General features: G+C 44.2%; 1 protein-coding gene across 3 annotated transcripts in view; it reads right to left on the bottom strand.

Moving 5' to 3' along the window:
* Positions 1–13389, bottom strand: part of MFHAS1 (multifunctional ROCO family signaling regulator 1) — a 109914-nt gene that overhangs the window by 38736 nt on the left and 57789 nt on the right. The window contains exon 2 of one of the 3 annotated variants that reach the window (XM_055349120.2): positions 4115–4214. The exons of the other annotated variants lie outside the window; for them this stretch is intronic. Within the exon in view, the coding sequence (XP_055205095.2) occupies positions 4123–4214 (92 nt within the window). The 3' untranslated portion in view covers positions 4115–4122. The remainder of the gene's footprint in view (positions 1–4114; positions 4215–13389) is intronic. 3 annotated transcript variants of the gene reach the window in all.

Here is a 13389-nt window from a genome sequence, read left to right as displayed (position 1 = left end):
CAGGGACAGGGACCAAGTCAGGGGGACTGAGATGGGGGCAGGGACCAAGGCAGGGGGACTGAGATGAGGACAGGGAACCAAGTTGGGGGACTGAGATGGTGACAGGGAACCAAGCCATGGGGATTGAGAAGGGGACAGGGACCAAGTCAGGGGGACTGACACAGGGACAGGAACCAAGTCAGGGGGACTGAGACGGGCACAGGGACCAAGTCAGGGAAACTGAGAAGGGGTCGGAATGACTGAAAACCAGAAAATCAGGACAGGAGGTACCGACAGGCTGGTGGCGGGAAGGGAGGGTAACAGAGCCAGGCATGGGATCCTGCACAGAGGACACAGACAGAAGACTGGGAAGGAGAGACAGAGGGACATAGGACAGTCTCGCATTCTAGTCCATACAGAGGTTCTCTTCCCCATCCTTGGAATCTGGGGATAGCCCTCCTCCTGCCAGAATCCTGACTTTCCTTTCAAATTAGCTCAAGAGCTCTGACTAGAACACAGTAACTACAAACGGTTTTTCTCAGGGGTATCCATTTTTCTCATTAACCATAAATGTTTATTTGCAAGTTACTATGTGGCTCCAACAAATTATTATAAAAACAGCTTCTGAAGCCTTGCTTTAAGATGAATAATGTTTCTCTCTGTATCCAGACAAATGCACTGTGAAGTCCTGGTGAGCATTGCTGCCAGAACAAAAAGAGTAAGGAGCTGGACACGGGGCCCCGCGCTCTGATGCTGGTGCTGCGCTAACTCCCTGCAAGTTCCCGAAACACCGTGAGTCCTCTGGGCCTCGCCCCTTCTACAGCAAAACGAAGAGACTGAACTGGTTTATCTCTAGGGTCTCTTCGAGCTTTAAATAGTCTGTTCCAGCTTAAAATACTGTAAAAATATATTTTCTACTTAATTTTCTAGGCTTCATAAAACTCCTCACAAATTTAGCATGAAGCAGAACAATCGCCTAAATAGGGCACACAAACATGTCCTTGGTTCTCCCAGGCCACCACTTCCCTAATTCTCCCGTCTTCAGTCTTTGACACAGGTAATGAACCCACAGGTCACCGAGAAGAGCATCACCTGGGAAATTTCAACAGACCCACGGTGGCTGTGCTCCATCTCTGATGTAGCACAGAAGATAGTGGGGGCTGAAAAAAGAAAGAATCTCGCCTCTCAGAGATGTGCCTGTCTCCCTGGGCTTCAAAGATCTTAGCCACGTCCTACATAATGTATGAGTGAGCGCTCACATAAAAGGCCTGTTACACAGTTCTCTATCACAGCAGATTTCCCTACAGGGAAGAAAACAATGGTAAATCATATAAAAATAGGAGAGATTTAATTTTGTGCATAAATAAACATGCTTTTCATTCCCTACTTAGCAAAAACAGTTTCCCCTAGGAGCTCAGGCTACCTGCCTGCGAGGCAGAACTAAATCTATGCATCCGTACAGCTCTCTTGTCTGACACCTGACCAGTGGGGTCCTCTATGCTCCCTTGAGAAGAAGCCAGTAAACAGACAGGCAAACTCCATAAATAAGGCCACTTTCTCAGGGGCTCTGCGGGGAGCAGGATGCCTGGAGGCCAACCTCTCCTTACCTTCCATCATCTAAGCATCTCACATCTTGCATCTTCTTAAGCATCTTAAGAAATACAGGCCTGCCTCCCTCCAAGCACACAGTGTACCCCGGAGTCCTTACCCACTCCAGCACAGGAAAATCAGCCCTCACTTAGCCTCAGAAAAGATCCAGTCTCCCTTAAATGGCCTGGAACACTGCAGGCCATTTCAGAGTCTTCTGGCTCAGATGCAGTGCTGGGGTGAGGGCTTAAAGGGCAATGAAAGTCTTTCTCTTTCTCTCTCTTACACACACACACACACACACACACACACACACATCCCTTTCTGCTCCATCAGAAGAAAATGATTCTTGCCAATATCTATAATAAGGTCACTCATATAACATAAGATCCTGCTCTCAAATCTCACCAGCTGAAGAGATATAGATCATCTCTAAAAGATAAACCATTTGTAGTCCAGATGGGTTTAGCAGTCAGAAGCCAGGCAAGTAATCTAGAGTGAGACAGGGTATCCATCAATTCTGAAGTTCAAGGAAAGAAAATAGACTACAGAACAAGTAAGCAAGTTGGAGGCAAGGCCCCAAGGAACCCAGGAAGGAGGTGTGCACAGCAATCGGACCCTGGAGGAAGGCTGCACTAGCCTCACGGGAACAGATTTGCTTCTTCCAGTCAGATGCGCTTCTCTGCCCCCAGGCCACGTTTAGCATTTGCAGGTTCCCAGGCTAGACTCCTAGGGGACCTGCTTTCACCAAGGAAGGGAATAGAGGCAGTAGCTAAGTCAGTGCAATCTCACGCTGTCCTAGAGATTCTGCAAAATGCAGAGCTCCCCTCACAAAAGTGTAAAGGGACAGAAGACTGCATCAGCTTGCTAAGGCTATCATAACACAGGACTATAGGCTGGAGAACTTAAAGAAAAGCGTTGCATTTTTTTTGTTTTTTGAGATGGAGTCTCTCTCTGTTGCCCAGGCTGGAGTGCAGTGGCACAATCTCTGCTCACTGCAACCTCCGCCTCCTGGGTTCAAGGAATTCTCCTGCCTCAGCCTCCAGAATAGCTAGGATTACAGGTGTGCGTCACCACACTCAGCTAATTTTTGTGTTTGTAGCAGAGACAGAGTTTCACCATGTTGACCAGGCTGGTCTCAAACTTCTGATCTCAAGTGATCCATCTGCCTCAGCCTCCCAAAGTGCTGGGATTATGGGTGTGAGCCACCATGCCCAGCCTAAGAACAGGTATTTATTTTCTCAAATTCTGGAGTCTGGAAGTCCAAGATCAAGGTGCTGGCAGGGTTGGTTTCTTCTGAGGCCTCTCTCCTCCGCTTGCAGGTGGCTGCCTTCTCCTGGTGTCTTCACGTGGCCTTCCCTCTGAGGATGTTGGGGTACAAATTTCCCCTTCTTGTAAGAACCCCAGTCCTACTGGATTAGGGCCCAACCTAATGACCTCATTGAACCATAATTACCTCTTTAAAGACCCTAACTCCAAATACTACCTTCTGGAGATTAAGATTTCCACATATGAATTTTAGAGGGAACACAATTCAGCCATAACAAAGGCTAAGTAAGAACCTGTTTAAAATGCTGGATGTCTTTTCTTGCTAAAGGAGCTGACTCTTAGTTCTCTCCTTCAGCTCCTGGAGATTGTGTAATTAACTGGAGGAGGCTCAGAGGTAGAAGGAGGCTAAGATACTATCTATTCTAGCCTCTCGTTTTGCAGTTGAGGCTGAAGTCCACAGAGGTTAAATGACCTGGTTCTGAGTAACTGGTTGGACAGCTGTACCCAAGAGGTTCTGATAATGGATTGTTGTCAGCTTCCTATCAACTTCCTTCCTTTAAAGTTAACACACATTCATTGTTTTTTTAAAAAATTTGCAGGAAAGAACACTATATAAAGTGAAAAATAAATGTCCACCTTCCTCCTGACTGCCAGTCTATTCCAGAGGTAACTACTGTTAGCCATTTCTCAGGCGCCTTCCAGAAATACTGCATGCAAACACAAAGAGTGTGTGTGTGTGTGTGTGTGTGTGTGTGTCTCGCACACTCCTAGTTGCCTACCCAATATCCCTTCTCCTCTTCTTCCATATTCACAGAACTCTGGATTGTGTGTCAGGGAAGAACATGTGCCTAATCAAAATTTTTGCCTTGACAGATTCCCTGAAGGTCTGGGTAGCCATGGGATAGTTCTAGCCAGTGAAATGTAAGCAGAAGTTGGGCCAGGCATGGTGGCTCACGCCTGTAATCCCAGCACTTTGAGAGGCCCAGGAGGGTAGATCACTTAAGGTCACGAGTTCAAGACCTGCCTGGCCAACACGGTGAAACCTTGTCTCTACTAAAAATACAAAAATTAACCGAGCGTGGTGGCGGGAGCCTGTAGTCCCAGCTACTCGGGAGGCTGAGGCAGGAGAATCACTTGAACCCAGAAGGTGGAGGCTGCAGTGAGCTGAGATCACGCCACTGTACTCCAGCCTGGGTGACAGAGTGAGACTCCATCTCAAAAAAGGAGCTGGTTGGACATTTCTGGAAATATTTTGGGTTTTCCGATTCCAACTTCTTACCTTCCTCCTTAAGTCTTTTTTCCACCAGAAATGCAGATGTGAGGTCCGGTACAGTGCAGCCATCTTGCTGCCATGAGGAAACACGCCCACATAATTAGTACTGCAGAGGAGAAAGATGGCATCTAAGGCAGGGATGGCATAGTGAGACCCTGTCCCAACCCTGCACTGCTGACATATGCAGATGTCTTGTTGTACAAGGTAAATACATTCCCTTCATTTTTGTTAATTTATAGCTAATATCTTCCTTACTGATATCCCATATATCTTTTTAATTTTTTAATACAACATCCTCCTATGCATAGTGATTTGCTTTTCCATTTAGTATCCTGAAACTTTCCTAGTTAGTACGTACAGAACTGTGCCATTTTTAACACTACACAATATTTTGCTGGACACCTACAGATGGTCATATACGCTACCTCTATTTTTTGCTAGTATAAATGCTATTATTACAAATATCTGTGTAGCTATTTTTGTGTACATGCTGGAAAATATTTACAGGGTCATTAGTGGAATTACTGAGTCTAAGAATACGAACCTTTTAAATTCTAGTCTAAGGATATTGTAGAAATGCCCTTCAACAGCACTGGTCAACTCAATATGTCTGTTTTCTCATCCTTTCACCAGCAAGGTGGGTATTATCAGACTTAACCACATCCAATTTCACAGGTGAAAACAATGACACCTCTTTATTTTCCTTTGCATTTTTAAACAAAGTGAAGTTTACTATGTTTTCACATGCTCACTTCTAGCAATGAACATTGGTTTAACTATTCCATTTTTTCATTTTTCCTATTGACTTCTAAGACTTCTTTCCATGTGAAAGGAATTAGCTCTGATACATACGCTGCAAATATTTTTCTCCAATATATTACTTGTTTTTTGACCTCATTTATGGAATTTTTGCCCAACAGAACTTTAAATTTTCCTCATGAAATTTTTCTTTTAGGAAAGTTAGTCTTTTTCTTTACAGCTTCTGTGTTTTGTGACACACTTTGGGGGGAAAAAAGTCTTCTGTCTCCATTCCAAGATATATTTAAAATTTACTCATGTTTCGTCTAATAATTTTTATGAGTTCATTATTCAAGTCTAAATCTTTCAGACAATTTAATTTCTTTTTTTAAGAGACTTTCTTTGTTACGTAGTTTATTTTTATCTAAGGAATGTTGGAGGGACCCCAGCTCCCTTTTTTTTCTAACAGCTCTTCAGCTGTCCTAAACCACATTTATTGATGAATTTACTTCCCCCGGTGATTAGGAATGCCACCTTTTCCCGATCTGGAGGCACAGTGTGAAGCAGCCTACATCTGCCAGGACTCTGACATATGCCCTACCTTCGAGAACGTTTCAGTGAATGATGCTGATGCAAATATACAAGGGAACTCGTCAATCATTTGTGTCGCTTACAACCAAGAGAATGAATTAACAGGATGAAACCAGAGATTAAAAAACATCTCAAAAGCCTGGAGCAACAGGAACTGTTTAACAAGATAATGTCTAATAGGATATAGTTTGAGCTTACACTTAGGTGCGGTGAAATCAAAGCCATCAGATACAGAAGAGAAATAGTGGGGAGGCAGAACACATGCCAAGACCTCCTCGGGACACTGCCAGTAGCTCTGACCTAGGGCAGTCTGAAGCTGCAGTGTTCTCAGATGGCCTTCGAAGACGCAGGGCCATACCGTATCTTAGGCCGTCTTCACAGAAAGAAGGTAACAGCCTGGGCCCTGGTCCACATTGCTCACACCATTACCTAGAGCCTGCAATTCAGTTTCAGACACGACCAGTTAAGGGGAATATCAACTAGACCACTCCACGGAGGAAAAACGCAAAAGCTAAGGGCATTTAAAACAATATCACATGAAGAAGGAATAACTGGAGATGCCCACTGCCCACTAAGCAGTGACACTCTGTAATGCGGGCAAGGCCCACGCCACCTTTATCTGTGCAGTCCTCATGGCGTGCATACCCTGGAAAGAGCTGGCCCCTAATGAATAAGCATTGAGCAAAAGTGGAGAATTGAGGGGACAGGATTTGCCGCTTTAGATTTATGAGGTAGATTCCTTAGAGACTAGTGGCCGAGCTCTTATCCTGCCCCTAGCTCAGTCCTTCATGTCTTTCCTTTAGATCAGGCTCTGTCAGTCTGCTAAGAGCACCCCTGCCTCCCTCTTCCGGCCCGTCACTGCAGCCAGCAGCCTTCTGCCTACAATGCAAATCTATTCTCCCCAGCCTCTCACATTCAAGTGAACTCCTTGGACACTGCAGAATGGGCCCTTTGTGATCCAGCCCCCCGCCCACTTTCCCAGCTCCTTGCTACTTTAACATAAGGAAATCAAACTTTTCAGGACCCCAATATGTCACCTCTCATGCCTCTGCAAAGCTCTTCTCTGGGTCCGGAGCGCCCTCCCAGAACCCCTTCCCCATCCTGAGTCTGGCAGATTCCAACTCAGTATGTGTACCGGGCTGCACCCCCACCTGGAGGCCTTCTCCAGCACCCTTCTCCGTGCAGCTCAGCACCCTGGACATCATCTTCTTCACTGCATTTCTCACACTGTGCTCTAGTTAATTCATGGACATCTCTATTTCTATATCAGATCGTGAGATCTGTCCAGCGCCATGGCCCATGCCTGTAATCAGAGCATGATGGGAGGCCTAGGTGGGTAGATCACTTTAGGTCAGGAGTTCAAGACCAGCCTGGCCAACATGGTGAAACCCCATCTCTACTAAAAATACAAAAATTAGCCAAGCAAGGTGGCGGGCACCTGTAATCCCAGCTACTGAGGAGGCTGAGGCAGGAGAATCGCTTGAACCCAGTAGGTGGAGGTTGCAGTGAGCTGAGATCACGCCACTGCACTCCAGCCTGGGCGACAGAGTGAGACTCTGTCTCAAACCAACAAACAAAAGATTGCGAGATCTTTGAGAAAGGAGATTGTGTGGGGTATTCTCAGTGCCTGACACACTGGCAGGACCAATGGATGACAGCAAGTTAAACTAGAAGGTAGGGGAAGACACATTTCAGATAAATACAAAAAAGAGACTTGAACAGAACTGTCCACAAATGGAACAGATTGCCTCACGTGAGGTCACGTTCAGAGGTGTCCAGAGGCCAGATGGTCTGCTGGAAACACCATACAGAAGATTCTTCACTGTTCAACTAGAACAGTGCTTCTCAGCCTTGCTTTAGAGTGTCCCTGCTTCGGCAGGTCTGGGATGTGGCCTGGGATTCTGCATTCCTAATATTCTGCCAGGGGAGGTCGAAGCTGCTAGTCCAGGGGCCACATTTGAAATGCAGGGGACTAGATGACCTCTAGTTTCTCTCCAATCCTGAGATCTGTCCCAGGACACATGTATAAGAGGTGGCCCCACACCTCTGGCCTGGGGAGCCATTAACTAAGGAGAAAGCATTGCTTCGAGTTCTGTGTCAGGAAACACCAAGCAAAAGGCCCAAGGAAGAAATGACTGTAAAAACTCCTAAAATAAACTAGAGTCTGGTTCTATCTACATCAGGATTTTCCTGAAGCATTTTAACTAAAAGAAGACTAAGTTATTAAGTGTCAGCCACTGTTTTCATCAAACGATTTGGCTTTCAGTATTGTTTTTGTTCAGCTATTTTAAAACCTGAATCACGGCAGAGAATACAAGTAAAAGAGAAAATCACTCATAATCCATCTAAAATTACAGGTTATTAAATTTAAATAGGACATTAGTGGAGGCTATTCTAGAGTTCTCTGGACCAATTTTCTAATTTTACAGGAAAGGAAACATGTACCCAAGGTCACCAAAGTTGGCCCTAAAGCAAGGAATCCTATCCTATATATTTCTTTTTGAGATGGATTCTTGCTCTTTCTTCTAGGCTGCAGGGCAGTGGTGTGATCTTGGCTCACTGTAACCTCCGCCTCCCGGGTTCAAGTAATTCACATGCCTCAGCCTCCCGAGTAGCTGGGGATTACAGCACCACCATGCCCGGCTAATTTTTGTATTTTTAGTAGAGGCGGAGTTTTGCCATGTTGGCAGGCTGGTCTCAAACTCCTGACCTCAGGTGATCCGCCCACCTCGGCCTCCCAAAGTGCTGGATTACAGGCATGAGCCACCGTGCCCAGCCAATATTCTCAGTATAAGCTTGCTCTTTTTCTTAGTCTGCTCAGGTTGCTATACCAAAATACTACGGATTGGGTAGTTTAAACTATAGAAATGTAGTTTCTCACAGTCCAGAGGCTGGGAGGTCCAAGATCAGGGTGCCTGCATGGTTGGTGTCTGGTGAGGGCCTCTCCCTAGCTTGTAGAATGCTGCCTTCTTGTTATGTCCTCACATGGCAGAGAGAGACACAGTGGGCTCTCTGGGGTCTCTTCCAATAAGGACACTAACCCCACTGAATCAGCAACCACCCTCATGATCTCATTTAACCTTAATACCTCCTTATAGACTCTCTCTCCAATATACATTGGGGGTTGGGGCTTCAACATATAATTTGGGAGTCAGAAATCAGTCCCAAGCAATGCGAACTTTGAAAAATGATACTCTTACTTCATTTTTCCAATATGAGTAGAATAATGCATTTGATAAAAGTTTGATCGAATAAATCCAACTTAAAAATACACCTTCTTGTCTACAGCCATACTACCTGATCTGGAAAGCTAAGCAGGGTCGGGCCTGGTTAGTACTTGGATAGGAAAAATACATCTCCACAATTACCTGATTTCAAAATTTACCACAAAGCTACAAGAATCAGGGTAATGTGAACAGACATATAGATCAATGGAACAGAATAGAGTTCAGAAATAGACAAACACATAAATGGTCAATTTTTTTTTTTTTTTTTGAGACAGTCTCACTCGGTCACCCAGGCTAGAGTGGTGCAATCTCAGCTCACTGCAACCTCCGCCTCCCAGGTTAAAGCGATTCTTGTGCCTCAGCCTCCTGAGTAGCTGGGATTACAGGCATGCGCCCCCACACCCATCTAACTTTTATATTTTTAGTAGAGACGGGTTTCACCATGTTAGCCAGGCTGGTCTCAAACTCTTGAGCTCACGTGATCCGTCTGCCTGCCTCAGCCTCCCAAAGTGCTGGGATTACAGGTGTGAGCTACCGCCCCCAGCCGTCAACTGATTTTTGACAAGAGCCCAGGCAATTTAAAGGAGAAAGAATAGCTTTTTTCAGCAAATGGTGCTAAAACAACTGGATATCTGTATGGAAAAGAAGATAAACCTCAATCCTTACTTCAAGACGCACATGCACGCACACACACATAGACACACACACACACACACACACACACACACACGCACCAAAGTAACTTGACATAGATCGTAGACCTAAATGCAAAAGCCAAAATCACAAACTTCTAGGTGAAGGTCTTCTTAACCTTGAGAGGGACAGAGAGAAAGAAAAAAAAAAGTACTAACCAGAAGACTTTGACAAATTGAAATGTTAAACTCTTGCTCTTCAAAACACACTTGAAGAAAATGAAAAAGCAAGCCACCAACTGGGAGAACATGTTTGTAATACATACATCTGGCAAAGGACTTGTTTCTAGAATATATTTAAAAACTCATACAGCTCAATGATAAGACGACAAGCAACCCTATTAAAAATGGGCAAAAATTAGAACAAGACATTTCACACACACACACACACACACACACACACACACAGCCAGTAACCACATAAATGGCACAATGAGCAAAGATGCTCATCATTAGCTATCAGAAACACAAACAGAAACCTTACTAAGATACACAACATAACCACTAGAATGCCTACAATTAAAATGACTGACAATACCAAGTACTGATGAACATGTGATGCAACCAGAATTTTTTTCTTTTTTTTCTTTTTTCAAGACAGAGACTCCCTCTGTTGCCCAGGCTGGAGTGTGGTGGCTCAGTGATAGCTGACTGCCACCTTGAACTCCTAGGCTCAAACGTTCCTCCCACTTCAGCCTCCTGACTCGCCGGGACTACAGGCACATGCCATTACTCCAAGCTAAGTTTTCACTTTTAATTTTTTGTCGAGGCGAGGTCTCTTTTAGTTGCCCAGGCTAAGAATTTTCACAAACTATTGCTCGAATTGTGTGTTAGCCCATTCTTACACTGCTATAAAGAAATACCTGGCCGGGCGCGGTGGCTCACGCCTGTAATCCCAGCACTTTGGGAGGCCGAGGCGGGTGGATCACGAGGTCAGGAGATCGAGACCATCCTAACACAGTGAAACCCCGTCTCTACTAAAAATACTAAAAATTAGCCGGGCGTGGTGGCGGGCGCCTGTAGTCCCAGCTACTCGGGAGGCTGAGGCAGGAGAACGGCGTGAACCCAGGAGGCGGAGCTTGCAGTGAGCCGAGATCGCGCCACTGCACTCCAGCCTGGGCGACAGAGCGAGACTCCGTCTCAAAAAAAAAAAAATAAAAAAAAAATAAAAAAAAATAATAAAAAAAAAAAAGAAATACCTGAGACCGGGTAATTTATAAAGAAAAGAGGCTTAATTGGCTCACAGTTCTGCAGGCTGTAGAAAAAGCACGGAAGCATCTGCTTCTAGGAGGGCCTCAAGGAGCTTTTACTCATCACAGAGGGCAACAGGGGAGCAGGTGTCTTACATGGCAGGAGCAGGAGGAAGAAAGAGAAGGGAAGGTGCCACACACTTTTAAACAACCAGATCCCATGAGAATTCACTATCGTGACAACACCACCAAAGGGGGATTGGTGCTACACCATTAGAGACCGCCCCCCGATCCAACCATCTCCCACCAGGCCCCACCTTCAGCACTGGGGATTGCATTTCAACACGAGATTTGTGTGGGGACATAGATCCAAATTGTATCAGAATGTAATGGTACAAACCCTCTGGAAAAGTTTGGCAGTTTCCTATAAAGCTAGACATGGGCTGAGTGCAGTGATTCATGCCATAATCCTAACATATGGAGAGGCTGAAGTGGGAGGATCGCTTGAGGCCAGGAGTTCAAGACCAGCCTGGGCAACATAGGGAGACCCCATGTCTACAAAAAAATTAAAAATTAGCCAGGCGTGGTGGTGCATGCCTGAAGTCTCAGCTACTCAGGAGGCTGAGGTAGGAAGACTGCTTGAAACCAGGAGTTCAAGGCTGCAGTGAGCCACGATTGCACGACCACACTCTAGCCTGGGTGACAGAACAAGACCCTGTCTTTAAGAATAAATAAATTAAATCAACAAATAAACAAAAAGCTAGACATGCACTTTCCATATGACCTAGCAATTCTAATCTTAGAGCAAAGACAATATATGCTTACACAAAGCCTTACATGTGAATGTTCATAGTGACTTTATTCAGATTGTCAAAAAAATGAGAAGAACCCAAATGTCCCATCAAATGAATGAACATATTGCAGTACTTCCTAAAATGGAATACTACTCAACAATAAAAAGAAACAGGCTACACTTTGGGAGGCTGAGGTGGGCGGATCACCTGAGGACAGGAGTTCAACACCTGCCTGGCCAACATGGTGAAACCCCGTCTCTACTAAAAATACAAAAATTAGCTGGGCATGGTGGTACATGTCTGTAATCCCACCTACTCAGGAGGTTGAGGCATGAGAATCGCTTGAACCCGGGAGGCGGAGGCTGCAGTGAGCCAAGATCGTGCCACTGCACTCCAGCCTGGGCAACCGAGTGAGACTGTCAAAAAAAAAAAAAAAAAAAAAAAAAACAGGAACAGACTACTGTTACATGCAGCATAATGACATTTTATACTATGGTGGTCCCATAAGATTATAATGGAGTGGAAAAATTCCTATCACGGAGTGACATCATAGCCACCATAACTCAATTTTTTAAAACAAATTTAGTGTTGCCTAAGTGTTCCATGTTTATAAAGCCTACAGTAATGTGCAGTAATGTACTAGGCCTTCACATTTACTCATTACTCATTCACTGACTCACCCAGAGACACTTCCAGTACGCAGGCTCCATTCACGAGACGTGCCCTATACAAGTGCACCATTTTTTTGTCTTTTATACTGTATTTTCACAGTACCTCTTCTGTGTTCACATTTGAGATACACAAATACCATTGTGTTATAATTGCCTATAGTATTCATTACAGTAACATGCTGCACAGGTTTGTATTCTAGGAGCAACAGACTTGACCATATAGCCTAGGTGCATAATAGGTTGTAACATGTAAGTTATGTGGGTCCATTCTACGATGTTCATACAACAATGAAATTGCCTAATGACACATTTCTCAGTATCCCCATCATTAAGGGATGCATGACTGTATTCATTCATGTAACAACATAAATAAACCTCCAAAACATTATGCTAAGTAGAAGAAGCCAGATCTGAGGTTCCTCAACTGTGCACGAAATCACCCCAGGGCCCCCAGTGAACTCACAGACATGCCACTGGATATTTTAAATCTTTGAGCGAAACAGCAATAATTGTGGGACACAATGTAAGCTACTTTTAATGAGTTCTCTGGATCTAATGGAACTGGTAGGTATCCCTTTTAACTTTCAACACCATGAAAAAATTATGGATTCTAAAGGCGCTGTGAACCAAGGAAGTTTGGAAACCTCTAAACCAGACACACAAAAAAGTACATACTAAATGACTGAATGTATATGAAGTTCTCTAATAGGCAAACCTAATTCCCATGGACATAAAGCAGATGAGTGGTTGTTCGAAGGTGAGCATTAGGGGAGTGAGGGTACATTTGGGGTAATGGGAATGCTCCCTATCTTGATTGGGAGTGAATGCATGTCAAAACCCATAGAATCTATCACACACTTAAAAAAATAGGTGCATTTTTACTGTATATAAATTATACCTTAATAAAGTGTATTTAGAAATTAAATACTGCAAGAAAAGTTTAAAACACACATTCCTAAACACTATCCTGTCCCATGGGTCTTGACCATCTTTCTAGATGGTGGGCATCCCGGAGCAGAATTACGAGATACCCATCATGCAGCTGCCATCTCAGTGACTACAAGGTATCATAGCTCACACTCAGGAAACAAATGTTCATTAATTCCCTCATTTTCCTCACGATGAAGATGTTTCTACAAGGAAATGAAAACTGAAACTAAATTCCAAATTTGCTATATAATGATCTTTTATGAGAACAATTTTTTCAACAACTTAATTTTCAGCACTTATTAATATTTATAAAGCTTTTCTCTCTCACTTCCTCAGGATTCCTGCCACTGAATATGGTTTCAAATTAAAATTTTAAAAGATCCTTTACTGGGTAAGAGTATTTGGGACACCCATTATACTACATAGAAGAGTCAATATTCAGACCCAG

This window comes from Gorilla gorilla, chromosome 7, assembly GCF_029281585.2.
Source record: "Gorilla gorilla gorilla isolate KB3781 chromosome 7, NHGRI_mGorGor1-v2.1_pri, whole genome shotgun sequence".
Lineage (NCBI taxonomy): Eukaryota > Metazoa > Chordata > Mammalia > Primates > Hominidae > Gorilla > Gorilla gorilla.
This window is presented reverse-complemented; position numbering and strand designations above follow the sequence as displayed.